The sequence below is a fragment of the Mustela nivalis genome (genome assembly GCF_964662115.1).
Source record: "Mustela nivalis genome assembly, chromosome: 2".
Classification (NCBI taxonomy): domain Eukaryota; kingdom Metazoa; phylum Chordata; class Mammalia; order Carnivora; family Mustelidae; genus Mustela; species Mustela nivalis.
In genome coordinates, this window is record NC_139021.1 from 179,547,457 (window position 1) to 179,566,375 (window position 18,919).

General features: G+C 57.7%; 1 protein-coding gene and 1 long non-coding RNA gene across 14 annotated transcripts in view; one reads left to right on the forward strand and one right to left on the reverse strand.

Moving 5' to 3' along the window:
- The first annotated feature begins 1,556 nt into the window (after nt 1–1,556).
- On the forward strand, nt 1,557–4,868 carry LOC309860119. The gene is made up of 2 exons (XR_014309168.1): nt 1,557–2,328; nt 2,412–4,868. It is a non-coding gene; the product is annotated as an uncharacterized lncRNA (long non-coding RNA).
- Nucleotides 4,869–8,188: 3,320 nt separating this feature from the next.
- Nucleotides 8,189–18,919, reverse strand: part of CHST15 (carbohydrate sulfotransferase 15) — a 75,344-nt gene continuing 64,613 nt past the window's right edge. For all 13 annotated transcript variants that reach the window (XM_082721651.1, XM_082721658.1, XM_082721657.1 and 10 more), the window contains 2 exons: nt 12,349–12,496; nt 8,189–10,740 (listed from right to left, as the gene is read on the reverse strand). In XM_082721651.1, the coding sequence (XP_082577777.1) occupies nt 10,550–10,740; nt 12,349–12,496 (339 nt within the window). In that variant the 3' untranslated portion in view covers nt 8,189–10,549. The remainder of the gene's footprint in view (nt 10,741–12,348; nt 12,497–18,919) is intronic.

Below are 18,919 nucleotides of genomic sequence, written 5' to 3' on the forward strand. Positions count from 1 at the left end.
TTCGGGTTTCTCTCCCAGGCACCTGCTGCCTCCCTCACTCCACTGCTGGTTATGGGGGTTGGGGGTGCCCAGACTTCACTGTCCAGAAGGGAATGGGAACACACAAAGGACCACAGTCAGGTAGAAAGCCACGAATGCCACACTAGGTAGGAGAGGGACTAGTATGGGGGAGACTTCTTCATGCAGGTGGGAGGGAGGGTGGAATCCAAGAGGCCATCATGGAGGAGGAGGCAACACTTGAACTTGTCCTCGGGGTGAAATAAGATGCTGACTCAGTTGAACAGTGTGTGTGTGTGGGGGGGCTGCTGGTGAAGTAAAACCCTGGGCGAAGGCAGAGAAGGAGAAAATGTGCATCGGTGAGATATACACTCTTTGGGGAAGGAGGAGATTAGAGGTCAGACAGAGAAGTTTGCCCACATCCTGAAGTCTCTGCGGGCTGCCTAGGTCCCTAGGTCTTTAGAATTGGGGGCTGGCTTGGCTTTGGAATTTTCCTGAATTCCATTATGTTGAAAGTACAGAAAATGGCAGTTCTCCAGATTATCTCATTTGGAGGTAGGAGTAAACAAATGTTCTCCATGGCGACGGTGGGGCCTAACTGGAGATGTCTGGCTGCCCCTCGGAGCTCTGGAGGCCAGCCCTGAGGGGGAGGCGGCCGCTCCCCATTCCTCAGTCATGACTCGAACTCACAGCGGAAGGAGCTACTGCCGGCCACAGGGGGCCTCTGCCTAACCTTGGAGCTGGCTTCGGGACAGCCCAGGATTCTGGGGCTTGGAGAAAGCCTCAGACCAAGGTGGGCGGGGTGCATGGAGCAGGCAGGCCCACCTGCTCACCCTCCTAAGAAGTCAGGGGCTCCTCTGGAGGCCCGCAGCCTGCTCAGCTCACTTGCCCCTGTCCAGGTAGATGCAGGACCCAGAAGGGAATGCAGGAAGACGAGGCAGGAGGCCAGGGTTGAGTCTCTGCCTCAGTGTCCCCAGAGGTGGGCACCAGGGGGCAGGAGGCACGTAGAGAGGAGGGGGGCTGTCGTGTGGATCCATTCAACTGTTTCCATAAGGAAATGACCTTGAGGATGCCCCCAGGGCCTGACCCCAACCCCAGTGCCTGCATCAGCCTCCCAGCCCAGACTCAGGAGAGCCATGGGACCACCCCCCTCCACCCACATCTTTGGAAACTCAAAGTTCAGGGACTTGGAACCGAGGTGGGCAGGTGAGGACCCAGGTCCTGGAGACCAGCAGACCAAGACGCAGAATCACCTCTGCTGCTTCATAGCTGAAGGCCCTGGGGCTCGTTACTAGGACCCTCTCCTACCTCGGTTCCCCCATCCGAATGATGGTAGGCCAGGATGACCACACCCCCTCCCTTCTGGGGCGGAGGGGAGGGTCCTAGGGGCCGCTGGAAGATGCCCTTGGCACAGGGCCTGGTGCTCAGCACATGCTCAGTGAACAGCTGGTACCCAGATTCCTCTGGCCACCACCACCTACCCCGCCTCCCCAGTGGACAGACTTCTGTCTCTGAGTCCCCCCGCCACCCCACCCCCCGGCCCCCATCCTGGCCGATGCTCAGGGCTCCTGGGCCTTCCGCAAAGTGCTCTCGGGGAGGTTTTGTTTACCATCAACCGGTCATGTTTATTTCCGAATCCGGGTCTGACCTCAGAAACGCACTATTTCATTAAACAGAAAAAGCAGCCCTTCTCAAAGTGTGTCGGATTGAGACTCGTTTATATTCTTAAAAATTATTGAAGATTCCCAAGACAGTCTGGGGACGCGGTCTCCGTCCGTCACTGGTCACCACCCCCGACACGCACGCGGACGGATTTGTAAATTCTGCGCGTGCCCGAGCAGCGGCGGCGGCCGGGCCGGAGCCGCCAGTCAGCGTCACTTGGACCTTCGAGAAGGACTCGGAGCGCGTGAGGGCAAGGGACATCTTGGTGGGACCATGCCTCCGGTTTGGACAGGGGCACCTCCCGAAAGGATGTCGAGGATCCCCAGCACCCGGCCCCCCGGGGAGCCCCTGCTGCGCACTAAACACGTGCAAGAAGGAAACACAAGCTGCTCTCTGCACCGCGGCCCAGGAGCTTGCAGGAAGTCCTGGCACAGACGAGGGAGCTAATCTGAGAACAAGCACACAAGTGAGGAAGGACTCTGCCCGCAGACGGCCCGGCAGCCGCGTCCCCGGTCCCGCGCCCCTTGGGGAACCCAAACCGGAAACCAGCACTGATTCATCGGCATCTCCTGGAAGCCCCCGCCCGAGCTCCTATCTGCAGCACGGCGCGGGCAGGAGAGGCTCTGGCCCTTTTACTAAAGACACACAACCCGACATACCTTACATACTGTAAGCACAACCAAAATATTTAAAAATGTTTATATGGTTCGGTAGGATTTCCCACTGATCCAACTTGCCTGTTTAATCTGCAGTTACAGAAGCTGCCAGAATACGGACCCGCCCAGCCAGCCCATCCCCTCCCAACACCCATGTCCAGGAGGTGAAGTCGGCAGGCTTGCCAAGGCCCGGAAGGGCGAGCCCTGGTCCGGCACAGAAAGGGCATTTGGTGGTGGAGGGGGCGGGGGGCAGGGCAGGGTTCCACGTGCCTGAGGGGCAGCAGTGAGGTCAGCGCTGGACCAGAAGGGGGCCAGGTGAGTGGGGGTGGCTGGGGGCTCAGGGGCCAGTCTGCTGGTTGGGTCAAAGAGGGCCCAGGGGTATTGGCAGGGCTCCCGCATTTTATACCAAGCAAGCTGGGCACCTGAGGAGGGTTTCCGGGCAGAGAGGGACATGGTTGGAGGGTTGTTGTAAAAGGTCGCTTTGGCTGCAGATTTCAGGGAAAGAGCTGCAATGGGGGTGGGGGGCAGGGAGCTTGAGGGGGTCCCACCATTGGAGGTGGGATTTTTTACACATAGGTGGTTTTCAAAAAAAGATTTATTTACTTGAGAGAGCAAGCACAGGGAGGGGCAGAAGGGGAGGGAGAAACTAGCAGGTTCTGGCTCAATCCCAGGACCCTGATATGGTGACCTGAGCCAAAACCAAGAGTCGATGTGCAACCAGCTATGCTACCGGGTGCCCTTTCATGTAGGTTTCATTATTATTCAGACAGTGTGAGGCGCAAGGCCAGGAGACAAGTGCCCCTGAAGACACAGTCTCTCACTCACAGCTCCCCAGAGGAGGGGGTATGCCATGCCACACAGGGCCGTGTGGGGGACAAGCAGGGAGGGCCAGGAGCCAAGAGTCTCTATTGTGGTTTCTAGGGAAGAAATGGGTGCAGAGGGCAATTAGGCTACACAGGGCTGGGACCGGCCAGTTTGATGACTTGACTTGGCTGGACTCTGGGCTAAGGGCTGTCCTTGTTGTCTGGCACCCAGCCCCGGGGTGACCCGTAAAGGAGGTGGTCTGGAGTAGGGAGCTTGGATTGGCTGCTTTGCACATCAGAGGCTCACACCGAAGGGAGTTGTTTGCCATCTCTAGGACACAGCTGCGCCCTGGGGGTTCAACAAGTTCTTAAGAAGTCAAAGCATCATGAAATACAGAAACTGAAACCATGACTCATACAGGGATGGTGGCAAGTAGTGGTCAGGATTGGGGGGCAGAGGCAGCAGAACGGTGGCTTCTGGGAAGTGGGCAAGAGGAGAGGAGTAAGAGACAGTGGCTCAGCGAGGGGTAGGGAGTGGCTGTTTAGACGAGCTGGTCCAGGAGGGTGGGCACGAGGGAGGACCTGAAGGAGGTGGCCAACGGGCGGAGCCTTCTGTGCAGGACAGATTGTAAGAGCTGGAGTGCAGGCCAGGTGGGCTCCAGCATCAGTGGGAGACTCAGCAGCGACTGGACAGGAGCATGAAGATTTGATCTACACGGGCTGGCCACTGAGACTGAGGTGGGACCCAGCGGAGAGACAGCCCAGTGGGGCAGGGTCACACCCCAAGGGCTCTGGGTCGCCAGGTCGCTCTGTTAGTTTGGAGATGCTGTGACCCAGCAAGACGCCCCAGTCCGGAGCACAGGGCTGAGGTCTGGGGGTCATCCATGCGGAGATGGCTGTTGGTTCCATGGACAGGGGTGAAGCTAGCTCAGAGGGCTGAGGACTGAGCGTAGGACACCCCCCAGTATTTCAAGGTCAGAAAGCAGAGGCGGAGCCAGGAAGACACTGCTCTGGGGGCTAGGAGTGTAGCGCTTCCCAAGGGTGAGCACTTCAGGAGGGCCGCGGGGCCCAGAGATGAGTGAGGAACCGTCTTTACATTTTGCAGGAGACGGGATACGGGGCATTCGCTTTGAAGCTCGCTAAGTGGAAGTTTACCCACCCCCAGAGGAATTCTACCTTCTCACGAGTGGACCTGTATTACCAAAACAGGGATATTCTAATACTGAATTACTGTACGCAGAATCCGGTCAGGAGATCTTTGTGGAAATGTTTCTTCTACTGTTATAGATGAACCTGTGTGATCTTTTCTGTTTTGCCAGCTCCCGTGAGCTCAGAGCTGCTGGCATCGGGGCCCGTGCCATCTGGGGGAGGCTGGGTCTCTGCCACAGAGGGGGCGGCCCCACAGGGAATGGAGTGGCCTTGGGAGGGAAGGGGGTCATGGCAGGAGCAGGCGGCACCCGGGGCTGCTGATGTTCGAGATCGCGGAGGTGATGCTCTGGTCCGTATGGATCTGCGGCATGAGATCCCGGGTCCACGCGGACAGGGACTGGGTCTGCTCTCCTGGGAGCCTCCAGGGCCCGGCACGCGGCAGCGCTCCCAAAAACACTTGGTGAATGAACAGGTGAAAGAATCGGCAAATGAGCAAACAAGCCGCCCCCAGTGCAGCCCACCCCAACGTCCGGCCCAGGGCCTTGCACCAACTGGGTGTTCAGGAAACATTGGCTAAAAAATTAAATTTTGACTCTGTGCACACTTTCTAGCTGATGTGTGTCCCTGGGTGCCTTTGAGACACCGGTGCGGGGCTGAGCCCGGGGGAGGGCAGCCCACTTCGATGACTCTGCAGGCCCCTCCAGCCAGCCCCCTGGCGTCCCTCAGCCTGTAGGTGGGAGGTCAGGTGACTGTGCGGCCAGAGCTGTTGGCAGAACAAAGTTACGTTCATTTCATGGTCCCCATCCCACACTGTCCCTCCTTGGAGGCAGAGTCCGGTGGGTGCCAGTCGGCCCATCACTGTGGTGGCAGAATGGTGAGGAATGGCGACCTGGGAGAAGCCAGATGCTTTCCCATCATGGTACCCCAGACCCGGCCTTTCCTGGCTTCACTGGGTCCCCACTGTCTGCCACCATGAGGTCTTGGGAAAGCCATGCCTCTCAGGGAGGCCCAGGAGTCAGCCTCCCATAGACCTCCCTGCTTCTAGAGTCTACTTTAAGGGGCCTTTCAGAGTAGGCAGAGCGAGGGTGCCTGCCAGAAAGCCACAGGAGCACCAGTGCCTCCCTGCTCTCCGCATGCTGTGCCCCCAGTAAGGAATCCCCCACTGTCGGGGGGGGGCCTCATAGTCCCCTCTGTGCCCCGCCCCCGGGGCGGCCAGCAAACACTGTCCGGCAGTGAATGGACCAGTGACTCCTTGGCCAGCGCTAAGTACAGCGGTGAAGGGCGTGAGGGCGGGCCTGAGTCCTGTCAGGGGCCCGTGGCGTGAGGATGCAGCCGCTCTCAGGAGGGCCAGGTGTCACCCCAGCCACACAAAGAGACGCAGGTTCCACCTCAGCATTCAGCCCTGGCCTGCGGCTCTGGGCGGGGGGGGGGGGGGGTGCTGGCCACGTGCACGGCCCGCAGAGCCCAGGGCAGACACAGCCCTCAGAGCCCTGGCACTGGAGCAGGTCAGCAGAGGAGGGGATGGAGGGTGGCAGCGGGGCGGCAGGACAGGAAGGCTGGGGACGGGGTCCCGACTGCCCCGGCGGGGCTTTGGGAGCAGAGACAAAATAGAGGTCATGGACTTAAGTCCAGCGTGGGGCCAGGAGGCATGGCCGAGGAGAGAGAGTCTGGAGGTCATCCTCCCCGGGCTGCCTCCGGAGCATGAAACCACAGAGGTCACGGCCCCCAGGCTCTCTCAGGGACCAGAAACCAAGCAAACTATTTTTGTAGCCTTTAGAAGCTGCTCCCCTTGAAGTATGACTAACTCAGAAACAGCTGAACTTCAGAAACTCACAACTGCCCACGTGGCTGCTGTGGTCTCCTAGGGAACCGAGAAAGCAACTGTAAAGAAAAAAGAACTTGCAAGCACTCAGAAATCACTTCTGCTCAGAGAGGGAGAAATAGTTCTATCTGGTGCCAGGGCCCCCTGGGCTCACTTGGAGAAGCACACAGAAGAATGACTTACGATGTGACCTTGGAAGAAAAGTGTGTCTTTGGCCCTACGTTGCCTCCGCCTGCCCCACTCACCCCAGCCGCAGGACCCTGCTGGACAGAAAGATGCACCACCATCTTGGGACGGACCTGTCATGAAGCCTGGTGCTCTGCTGGGCAGCCGCCAGCCCATTCACATCTCTTTAGGCCCCCCCAGGGGACAGCTGCAAGGGACCGGCCAGGGGCACGACTCCCTTGATGGCCTGACTGGCTGGCTGGACCCACTCCTGTGGTCAGCTGAATAGTGACCCCCAAAGGTGTCCGCACCCTAATCCCTGTAAATAAGTCACCTCACGTGGCCAGAAGGCCTTCACAGACGTGCCCCGGAGACGGAGAAGATCCTGCCTCATCTGGGTAGGCCCAGAGTAGTCACCAGAGTCTTTCTGAGGGGGGAGAGGGGGACAGTCAAGAGAAGGGTGACATGACCAGAGAACTAGAGTCAGAGAGAGATTTGAAGATGCTACACTGAGGACAGGGTCAGTGGCCACCAACGACAGGAAGGGGGGCCTCCCGAGGCTGGAAAAGCCAGAGAAGCAGACCCCACCCCCAACCATCTTCAGAAAGAACAAGGCCCACACCTTGGCCCCGGCCCCATGAGCCTGACTGTGGATTTCTGACCTCCAGCACTCCCCGATAACCAGCTTGTGTTGTTTTAAGCCTAAGTGTGGCATAATGTGCTCCAGCAACAGAGAGTGGCTAACCCAGGTCCCCAGGGCCACTGCGGCTCTGGCTGCTGGGTCCCCACCTGTGGGCCTGCCCTCTCCTGGCAGCTTGGCAGAAGCCTGGCCCTAGAAGGTTCTGAGAAGGTCATTCTTCCTGAGTCTTAACAGGCTCTGCCTCACCCACAGGCAGGGGAGCTACCCACGGGGTGAGATTTCTGGAGCAACAGGAAAACAGCCACCAGCCCACACCCGAGACCTCTCCCTCCCTGCTCGCGGAGGCCAGAAACTCCTCCAGAGCACTGCCTTTGCTTCAGTTCCCAAACAGGGGCCTCTGGGAAGAGGTCATTCCAAAGGGAGATTTACACGAAGGCGTACACAGTCTCCATAAGTATGTTCCCTGCAAGCTGGTTCCTGAGTAGGGGTGGGTGTCCACACAGGAGAGGGGTTATGGAAAGGCTCCCGGGATAGGAACTCAACCAACCTCCAGACTCACCTGTCCCTCCTGCCCCTCAGTGGCCACCCGCCCCCTTTCTCCTATCAGGTCCATTTTCTCTGCAGAGCCAAGCGGTTCCTGGCTCCCTCATCAAGAGATGGGGTCTTCCTCTTTCCAGGTCTGGACTCACTGGCCCCCTTCACACAGCACACCACACCACTCTGGGGGGCAGTGCTGGGAGAGAGACTCTCCCCAGAGGATCTTTTCAGAACTAGGGGACAAAGCCATGGGCCACACTGGCCTCAGGAGAGCCCAGGCCTCCAGAACCCCAAACTGGAGACCATCCCATCTCCTCCAGCCCAGTGCAGCCAGGGGACCTGGAGGGTCTAGTGACAGTGACACACAGCCAATGCCACCAGGAGTCTCCAACTAACTGCCCCCGGGCCCAGGCCCCGGCCCCAGGAATGAGGGAAAGCAGCGTCCGGGAGGAGCAGGGCCTGGGGTCGGTCACCCCATCTTCACGTGCACAGGCTGATGCCCACATGAGCTTGTATGGGGGCGGGTCCTGGCACCCCAATGCACCCACGGCAGGCTGCTCAGCGGGGAGTCACGTCAGGGCCCTCCCTTCTGTGACCCCCTCTCTTGCATCACCATATGCAGGAGGTGCCCTCACCCAGTGCGCAGAGCCCGCAGGTGAGACCCCAAATGATCTCTGAGACTCATTTGTACGCAGCAGATGCCACGGAGAACCGGCCACAGGCGATCAGGAGGGCGAGGAATGGCCGGCACCCCCGCGACAGTCACAGGGGCCACATTTAATGTGAAATATGAACACAAGTACAGCGTGACTGGGCTCACTTAACATACCTTCCGCTACCAGCGGTGTACAACTGAACACGGTTCCATACGCAACGTTGGGGACACAAAGTCACTTCAATACCAGGTCATGAGAAATGCTCCCTTTCACTTTGGTTTGGGACGACAGGCTCGAGGGCCGCCACGGAGAACCAGGCCCAGACGTGAGAAAGCAGAGGCGACAGATACGGCCTCTGGAGAAAGGCCCCGGGGGAGAAACCGGATGGCACGGATTGGCACAAAGGGCTGGGCCTGCGCGTACAGAAAGATTTGCAGGATAAACCAAATAACATTGGAAATCATACCTCCGGTAATACTTCTGTAAGAAGCAGAATTACACTACATGTTGTTCACATGCGTAGGAGTGCGTAGGAGAATCCGCCGTCGCTGTGGTCGAGGCTGGGGTGGGAGAGCAAAACGTGGACTGGACGAGACAAGTTCGTCGGCAGAGAAACGAATCCACGAGAAGGTTGTGTCTGGGGCGGAGGCGTCTCATCAGCAACACACCCGGAAGGCAGCCCGCCCAGGAAAGGCACCACACACACGCACGCACACGCACACGCACGCACACACACAGCAGACGCACACGCACACCCCCTCCTGCAAATAAATACACACGCACGCACGCACGCTCCCGTGAGAGCGCCCCGCCCCCGCCGGGCTTCAGCCAGACTCCCCCGCGGGCTCCGCTCCATGTGCGAGGCAAACGGGGACCGTCCCACACAGCGGGTGTGGAGGACGCACGGCCCCTTCCGGTGCAGGAAGAGCTCGGCCACCCCGTGCCGACGGCCCGCGCATCCCGCCTCCTGGTGGCAGGAAGACAGTGGCGCCAGGGCTGGAGAGCAGAGCGAATAGGCCTGTCTGCCGTGGCCGGACAGGAGGCAGCTGCACTTTCTGACTTTGGCATTGAGCGACCTTGACCAGAGAGCTCTGGTTCGCAGGAGACCTCCCTTGAAAACACACCAGGCCAAAGCTTCAGTGAGGTTGCGCCTGGGGCTGTGTGCCAAGTGGGCTCCAGGGTCCTCTTCAATCTCTCCCCATCACTTCCAAGACATGACGAGACCTTTACTGCATCCGTTGGTAAACCAAGCTGCCAAGTGGCCCAGAAAGTTCTATTAAGAATCCCAGCATACTATGCTCGGCCCATGTACAGCTCACTCTCTGTGTTTCTGAAACAGAGCACGAGCATCCTGTAGTCCGTGAACATAGTGAAGGCCTCTGGCCGCATGTGGTGGAGAATGTGGATAATGAGCTCATTCCTGGGGAGGAAGACAGAGCAACAGAGTGTGTCTGTGGCCAGAACTAAAACTTGAAACACCCTCCAGGCCTGGCGGTGACCTTGAGTGCGTGCAGAAGGCCCAAGATACCGAGACTTCCCACAAAGAGTTCAATTCCTGGAAGTTGCTCAGTCTGGCATTAACAGCGAAAACTTCCCAACTATAAACTAAATTTGTGATCTGATTATAAACGGAATAAACCCTAGAGGAAACACGTAAAGAGGCAGAAAAGAGAGCTATGGCTAACAAAATGCAGAAAGTGGTTTCAAACATTCATTTCTAGTTTAACCTCAGTAATGCAAGGACAGAATGGGAGATGGTCCAAGAAACAAATGTGCTGCCAAAAATTGACTGTTTTCTCTCTCACAAAAGTGCAGTGAACAGGGTTTACAACTGAAGAGAATAAAGGTGGACTTTGGAGTAAACGGGAAAAAAGGAAAGAGCCTCCATTCTCTGCCCAAATGAAGGTACTGACCCGAACAGTGTTCACAACTGAACCAAGTGTAAATGCTGGCACTGCTCTGATGTGACCTCTAGCATGGGGACATGACCTCTATTGTGGCAGTGTGACCTCTACCGTGGTGACGTGACCTTTGATGTGGTAGCCTGACCTCCAGCATGGTGATGTGTGACCTTTGGCATGGCGACACAGCCTCCGGCCTGGTGACATGACCTCCGGCATGGTGACATGACATTCGGCGTGCTCAATGGGGCTCCCAGCATAGTCAGTCCCCTGCCATGGTGCCAGGTGGCACCGCCCACCTCATCCCCACAGCCTGGCCGCTCTGGTGCGGGAGGGAACGGTTTCCCAAGTGGGGTTTCCAGTGGCTTCGGACAGAGGAGCTTTGTGAGGGTCAGTCGCCAGGTTATCCCACACAACAAATGCTTATACTACACACGTGCCTAGGGAGGGGAAGAGGAATCCCAGGGTTTTCTCCAGGCTGTGAGTGAAAGGGCCCCCCTGCCCGCCCCCGAAGACACGCTCCCATGGTGGCGCAGTGGAACCCGCCGAGGGAGCTCGGCCTCAGGTCTTCCTCCAGGCGAACGCCTCGTCGGCGAGCACCTGGGCCAGCCTGGTGTTGAAGGGCCCGTAGAAGTCCTGCAGGATCCTCTGGGTGACTGGCCACATGGGCCCCAGGTTCCGGTCCTCGGGTCGCCGCGCATTGGACGCGGGGCTCTTTGTCATCAGGGTCTCCTGTTTCTCCCCCAAGGGCCCTAGAACACAGAAACGCTCCCGTGAGGCCGGAGGCATGGCAGGAAGAAACCCTGCAAAACCCCCAGGCCCACTTCGTGCTGAGACAGGAGCTCCCCCGAAGCTCTGGGGGATGAAAACTCTCCGGCTGGATCCACCCTGAAGCCCCTGAGGGCGGAACGCGGAAGGGCCCTTGTGAAGAAGCAGGGACTGTCCGGCCGGGGGCTGCACCCCTGCCCTCAGACGTGCGGCGGGAACCAGGGGATGCAGCCTCACCCGAGCCTCCCTGCCTGCTTTCGTGGCCACAGAGCCACAAAGGGCTGGCTCTCGTGGCCGTCAGCCTGTCCCTGGATAACTGTCTGACCCACCTGGCATGGTCCCCGCACTTAGATTTTCCTGCTAACCAGCCTGCCCGAATTCTGCCAGTGTCGTTCCCGCTTCAGGCTGCTGATGTGAAGGGCCTGCGGCTGCGCCATAGTTCACCTTGTGTATCATGCTGTATGGTGGCCACGGGGGCCGGGAGGAGGCCACCTGTGCCCAGAGACCCCAGGAGCCGCAAGGGGCCCACCTGCCACCAGGAGACCGGTGGGGAGAGAAGCCCAGGAACAAGCCACCTCTATCCCCAGCCCTCTAGACCACAGGCCTCTCCGCGGCTTAACCAACCAGATCACTGCTCATGCCCTCGGGATTTGGCCTTTACACAGATTACCCTATTCCAGTATCCTTGAGATGTGCATAATAGAAGGAACAGAACAGGCATTTCCTGTCTCAGGGACTAAAGACAAGCTCATCAATGCAGCAGGATCTACCAGGGGTCAAATCAAAGAAAAATGGTTCTGGGCCGTCACAGGGAAAAGTGATCACCTGCGTCATGCCACCAGCTCACCCACGACAGAAGGACTCCAAGACTAGTGGCGGGCCAACGTACTGCAGCTGGGGTAGAGAGGGGTCAAGAAATATTTCAACAACAGAATTCCCAGGCCAGATTATTAGATGGGGCCGCGGGAAGAACGTGCACTTTGCTCTAGATCTTCAGTGAGTGGTTCACGGGGGCCACCCACATGGGCAGCACTCCGTGTCCACACTCCCATCCTGCCAGCCATCACCATGGCCAGGAGCAGCTAACCTTCCTAGACGTGCTGCTCAACTACGCGGCCCCGACTCCAGGGGTCCCCAAAAACCTGGGACAATGCGATGACCTGTCCATTCCCTTCTCTGAGGCTTGTGGCCTCTGCAGGACTGTTCCAGCCACACACTGACCTCTCACCCGTCCTCAAGGCCCAGCTCACAGACCATGCCTTCCAGGAAGCCTTCCATTCCCTCCTTCAGCAGCTGGGACCCCAAGTCACGTGTGTGAACCTACGGCAAGGGTGCTACCCTTCCCCTGCTTTATTCTGCCAGTTACTCGATGACCCGAGCTGTGGCTTTCCCGTCTCGCTCTGCTGGACTGAGAGCTCCCCAGTGAGGGACCCCCCTCTACCCCAGCTGCAGGCCCTGCACTTGGCAAACAGCTACTGAGCTAGCTAGGCCCGGCCCGGCACACGGAATCTGCCTGTGACTCAGTGAGCACCTCGGCCGCGCTGGGTGCACGGCCTGTGTCTGCCCCACGCTCTCCCCCATGACATTCCTACCGAGGTTGAGGAACTGGAAGACCCTGTGCATGGTGTACTTGACATTGGACGCGTGGTCTTCCAGGCGGAGGATGAGAAACTGTTCTTTGTTAAAGACGGCGAGCCAGTCCAGGAGGTACACGGCATACAGACCGACCTGGAGCCTCACCTGGAACCAAAGGAGGAGGCAGGCGTTATGTGAGGGTCCGTCCCTCCTCGCTTTCCCCACAGTGCTCAGGCACGGGTATGAGCCAACACCGAGTTATCCAAGTGAACAGCTGCCTTCAAAGGATGGATTTTGAGCCCTGAGCGTTCTTGGGTCCTCACTCAGGGTTCTGAGCTCCCCACACAAATGCTTCCTGCTCAGGGCCACACGGAACCCTCACAACGACCCCATAGCTGGCAGCGGGGCACACTTAGGAGTGAAGGAAGACTCAGAGGCAGGAAGAGGTCGAGCCCGCACACAGAACAGGCAAACGTTCTCTCTCTGCACTGAAACCTGCCCGCTCCTGCTCCTACACCCAGCACACGATGGCCATGAAGACGCCTCAGGCACAAGCCAGGTGAGGGAAAGGCCATGCGCCTGGGGCCATCCGAACCCTGTGACCAGGGTTCGGAGGGCCAAACACAGCCTGTTCTAGGCAGTCACATGTCCGGGTCCCCATGTGCCTGTGCCTTTGCTCACACCTACCTGGCAATTAACCCCACCCAGAGGGAAATCTGGCCCCTGTCCTTGGCTCCTGGGAGGTGACCTCTGGGTCACCTAGGATATCCTGCCTGATAAGTATCTTTGCTTGCCTGGGACATGGGGCCACCTGACAGTAAACAGCATGCGTGACGACAGGGGCTCCTGGCGACACAGGATCAATCTGACCTGTGGTAGGGGCTGGACAGTAAAGACAGTAAGTGACTGTGCCCCAGGACACAGTGTGGCCATTGAGGCTTGGCGGGGCTTCCCTGGCTGGAATGCTTGTTGCAGACCACGTGCTTCCCTGCATGGGTTTTAATGGGTCCCCCTCCCTGCTGTGACCGCGAGCACCCGTCTTCAGTGTGCCCGTGATTCTTCCAGGGACTGAACCCCAGAAGTGGTTTCGGGGACCCCCGACTTACAAACACGTCAGAAAGGAGAGCAGTCTTGGCACCCTCCCGTGAACTTCACAGTTGCGGAGGGAACAGCCCCCTCCCCCTCCACCCTGCTGCCCCTTCTCCTGCGCACCTCTCCTCCTGCAGACCTGCTCCACTTCCTGTCTACTGCTCTGCCTCGGCGACCTTCCCAACTGGTTCCCTCCATGGCCTCTGCCTAGCCTCACGCCAGCCACCCCGATGAGGCCCCGCGGTCACAGCCTCGTCACTGGTGCTCCCATCTAGTGTCCGAGCAGCCAGCCCTCAGCTGCCACCCATGAAAACGGTCCCCACGCCCTGCCCCCCCACAGCCCCAGCGTGGCAAGCTCTTGGTCTGGCTTGTGCTCAGCCCCCAGCCGGCCCCTCTGGGCCTCGGCTCCTGAAGCTGAAGGCCCAGGCTCCTCCGTCATCCCTGCCGCACAAGGCCGGCCGGGCTCCGACTGCCTGGATCCCTCTCCCACTATGCTTCCCCCACTTCGTTATTTTTCCAGTCCTGTGGGAGGATGCAGAGGAAGAACAGTGAGAGGGGATAAGTGTCTCCAAAACCCATTAGGTGCCGCCAGCTCCCCGGATGTCGCCTCCTTGTGCGCCAGCCCGTAACAAAGACCCCAAGCTGGGCCAAAGCCAGAGAGAACCTGAGTGTGTGCCAGCCTCAGAGATCCTGTGTGCGTTGCCTCAACACAGACAAACCATTATGAGCAGGTCTCCTCAAGTCGTCGGCCTCCCAGAGCATTTCCACTTCCTGTCAGCCCCATGGCCAAGCCCCCTCAGGGACGACCGGCCTCACAAGGGTCATCTCTTCCAGAGAACCTACCTTTGGGACCTGAGAACTTTCTAGAATGAAAGGCTGATGTTTGCGACAAGGTGGGGCCCTATAGCATCACCAGGAACCCACACCTGACCTGGCCACATGTGACAGACTATTTCTCAGCAAGCCTGCTTGTGCCCGTCGGGGACAGAGCCCGCACAGCCGCTCCCGGGAGGACAAAGACCTGCTGGCTGAGGCCCTCCTGCGGCAGGGTCTTCCCTCACGGGTGGCAAAGGCCCTGGTGGGGGAGGGGGTTCTGCAGGGGAAGGGAGGTGGGCTGGCTCCCACAGCGGCAGGCTCCCTGGTCCCCTAGACATCCCCCTCTTCAGGCCGCCCCACCCCCTTACCACTCCAGGGAAGCCCTGGCCGCCCCGAGTGATACGTTCTGGTTCATGCAGCATCACCACTACAACGGGACGCCACTAAGACACGCCTACGAAAGGCCCCCTCAGAGTTCTTCTTCGCCTTTTCCCCCACAGAGGCCAGAGAATCAAAACAGAATGAAGATAAAAAGGGTATTTAGGGGAAGTGTCTGATAGATCTAAAATGACAAAATCTCGGAATGCCTGGGTGGCTCAGTTGGTTAAGCAACTACCTTCAGCTCAGTTCTTGATCCCAGAGTCCTGGGATCAAGTCCCACATCAGGCTCCTTGCTCAGCGGGGAGCCTGCTTCTCTCTCTGTCTCTGCCTGCCTCTCTGCCAGCTTGTGCATTCTCTCTCTCTCTCTCTCTCTCTCTCTGACAAATAAATAAATAAAATCTTTTTTAAAAAATGACAAAATCTCAGAGCTAAGAAAAGCCTTTGAGGTGATCTGCCCAGCCAACTCTTGATGGAGAAAGGGAAGCCCAGGGAGGGTAAGGGCCAGCCGAGTTCAGCTGGGAGCACCCACCAGCAGGAGGAGCTGGTTCAGGGTCCCCGCCACCAGGGCTTCCTCCCCCACAGGGACAGAGCCAAGGAGAGGTGGATACAGGCTCTTCCCAGACAGGCACTATGCCGAGCCTCTCTGTTCCCAATCGGGGTTCAGGTGGGACTCCCCACCCAGCCCATCTGCCATCTGCTAGTGGCAAAAACTCCTCGCTTGTTCACTGGCTCATTCTGCAAACAGTCACGTGCACACGGCATGCCAGGTGGCCCATGAGCCAATGGAGACTTGCTGCTATGTCACCAACATGGGCCCTGGCCGCCTGGAGCCTGGACCTCGCAGGGGATGTGGAGCTGAGCTGCTGAAGAAACCAATGTCTGGAGCCACCAGCCCTTCCTGCAGGAGCTGGCCAGGGGCTGAAGAGTAAAGCCAGTCTGTGACCCGCGACACCCGCCACCCTTGTCCTGTCTACCCATCCTATCCCTGGGCATCTCTCTCTGACTGCTTAAGCCACCACCTCGTCATCCGCAGCAAAACTGAGACTAAGTGCAAAAGGCCAGTTTAGACCTTGGGAGCTAACCAGCCATGAGTCTGAAAGGCCACAGGACCTGGGACAAACATGAGGCCTGTTACCAGCTCTAAGTGCCTGGGTTGGGAGAGTTAATGTCTGGGAACCTCAGTGTCCTCACCTGTAACACGGGCACAGATTTCAGGGCAGCGTGGAGGGTAGAACATGGAGTACCACGAGAGCTCAAGAGGGTGCCTTAGTGCAGCGTCGGGAGTGAACAAAGGTTGGATCCCGCCGTCCTGTTTTCCCCGGCAAGGGTGCCGAGGGGCTGGAGGCCCGGACAGCTCTGGGAGAGACAGAGTGCCCGGTGGCACGGGTGTTCATTCTTTTCACCCTGTTTATGTCAGATGTTCACTACTCCATGAGAGACACACAACATGAAGCCCCTGAAATGAGCCCCCAGGAAGGAGCTCCCTGCCTGGCCTTGCCCTTCCAAATCCAGCCGGCACAAGCACTTCCTCATCCAAGGCCGGGAGGGAAAGCCCACACCGATGCCTCCCTTTCAGAGTGTCTGCGGGATCACCTGAAGACAGAGCTCAGTAGTCACACCGCCAGGGATGTGGAAAAGCAAGACCTCAGCGGGTAAAAGAGACAGTAAGAACGGGAACACGCGTTCATGGCAAAAGCTCTATACGTGTGGCAAAATCCAAGTCTTCAGGCCATCGGTGCGCATTGAAGCCAGCGACGGCGGGAGATGAGATGGCTGGGCCTGCCGAGGTCCGCTCTCCCAACCTCTCCAGCCCCCTCGTTAATCCTCACTAGGATCCATGCGGACAGTCACATACACAGTTCCCGGCGGCCCCTCACCTGATGGTTTCTTGAGTTGTTTTCCCTCCCTGCTTCTGCATACCTGACATTCTACGATACAATAACGAAACCAAGAATCCACCTGGACTGGGACTTCACTTCCCGGCCTGCACTTCTTGCTGCTGCCAGGCCGTGCAGCCCCCGTGGGCCTCTCTTTGTTCCAAATTACTGGTCTCTGAGTAACCAGTCTGTCTCTTGACAAGCGTGCCACACAGCTCTGGGAGAGGATGGCTCCAGCACCTCTCTGAACCATGCTAGCTGGGTAAGTCACCTCAGCCCGCCCTATCCTGCCTCGTGCCCTCCCTCTCTTCCAGGCCGTGCCCTGGCTCGGGTGTCCTCCAGCACCGGGCACGGTACTAAGCACGGGATGGGCACCCAAGATATGCCTTTGGAGACGAATCGAGCCTCAGCTGTAAGTGAGGCCAGTCCCCATTTCATGCCACGCCTTTGAATTTTTAGGAAATATCTCTAGAAAGCGGCTCTTCTCTCCAGCAGGCCCTGCATGGATGACCCTTGTGGTCATAAATAATCAGGATTAAAAAGCAACAGCTAAGAGAGCCATTTTGAAGCAAAAACTGTACTTGGCACCCCAGCCAGAAAACACACGGTTTCCCCCTCTGATCTCACCGGTTCATCCAATCCACCTACACATCTTTTCCACTATTCCTCCTAATTGCTTCTAGAAACTTCCATTTTTTCATACCCTGTCTCCACCACCAATTCTCTTCCAGAAACCCCATCCCTCCCCATCCTGGCCGTCCTGTCTCTGGGAGACAATCCCCCTCCCACCCCTGGCGACCCAGGACACCGAGCATCTTTCTCAAATGCAAAACGGCTACATAGATCCTGTCCTTAAGCCCTCCCTGGGGACCCGTCTCCCTCAGGATGTGTCCAGACTTCCAAGGTTCACCGGGTTCCTGGGGATGCAGGCTCACACTTCCCTTTTGCCATCACCCCACCATCCACACAACCACATACTGGGGTGGCTGCAGCAAACACCCTCCAAGCTCACCCCTCGGCCTTTGTACAGCCTGCTCCCCTCTCCTGCACATCTATCTCCATGTCCCTGGACGACTCGTCCTTTAGACCTCAGCTCAAACATTACCTCTCCTGGGAAGTCCCCCTGATGCTATCTGTGTCCAGATAGCCTCTGCTTTTACCCCAGCCTCTATGTCACTCACCCGGGACCCGGCGACACACCTGTCCTGCCACGGCTACAGTCCCAGCCCAGACACAGCAAGACGACGAATGCGCATGAAGGATGGCAGGATAGAATACGCTGCCTGAAATATGCCATTTTGGTATCAGGATTATTTTGAGCTGAAGGCAACTAAGAAACACAGATATAAGAAGAGCTCTCTGCCCTTACCCTGTTGGCCTACAAGCAGTACATTAACTTGAAAGGGGGCCCTTCCCCCCCCCTCCATCAGGATGGACCAAAGTTTGTCACTGGAGACAGCTCTAGACCTCTGCCAGCCTTAAGACAGCACTAAGGATCTGACATAACAAACCTCACTAAAGCTTGCCCTTCCCAGCCATTACCTCCCGCATACATTTATTTGCCTTCCCACCGTCTGCTGCCCTAGAAACTCAAAGTCCTTTCCCTTTGTCTGGTCACCGTGCTACAAATGTATCATTCTCCTGTTAAGATATTATATAAGCCTGAGTTCTAACCATTCCTCTGAGTTACTCATCAGAGACAAGTGTATTTGCAACACATGCGTTAATCAACTTGTGGGTTTTTTTTTCCCTTGCACATCTGTCTTTCATCAGTCTAATTTACAGGGCCCCAACCAATGACTCTACGATGGCTGGAAGAAAAGGATTATTTATTTCTGTTCACCATGTGAACGAACGATTGCTCTGATCCTTACAGCTGCCGGGTGAAGCAACGGTACTACTCCATTTTATGAGGTAGCCACTGAGTCTCAGAGAAGCTGAAACACCTGTTCAGAGTCACGCAGCTAATAAACACTCAGGCTGGGAACTGCACCATCTGACTTCACAGGCCACACCTCTACCCTACACCCCTGGCCAGATTCTGTGCGGATCTGTGCCCTTGTGTGCAGCTCCTCTGACAAACTAAAAACTCCGGCAGGAGCGCATCAATCCAACTCGCTGCCCGATGCATCCTACAGGAACTAGTACCCTGCCTTCCAGAGAGGACAGCCTTGATAATAAGAAAGAAGGAGTGAACCCCCCTGACCTTGAACTCCCTGTGCCCAGGGGGTTCCCAGCCTCCACCTCCAGCTCATGTCTGCCTTACCACATGATATGCTCCACAGAGCAGCACACCCTGGGGCAGGGGCAGCACTGGCCTCACCGTGGAAGGCTTTCCTGCCACACTAATCTACTACAAAGGCACTCACGTGACCTGGGAGCTGTGCGTAGAAAACCACCCTGAGCCAAAGTGTGCTGAATTCGC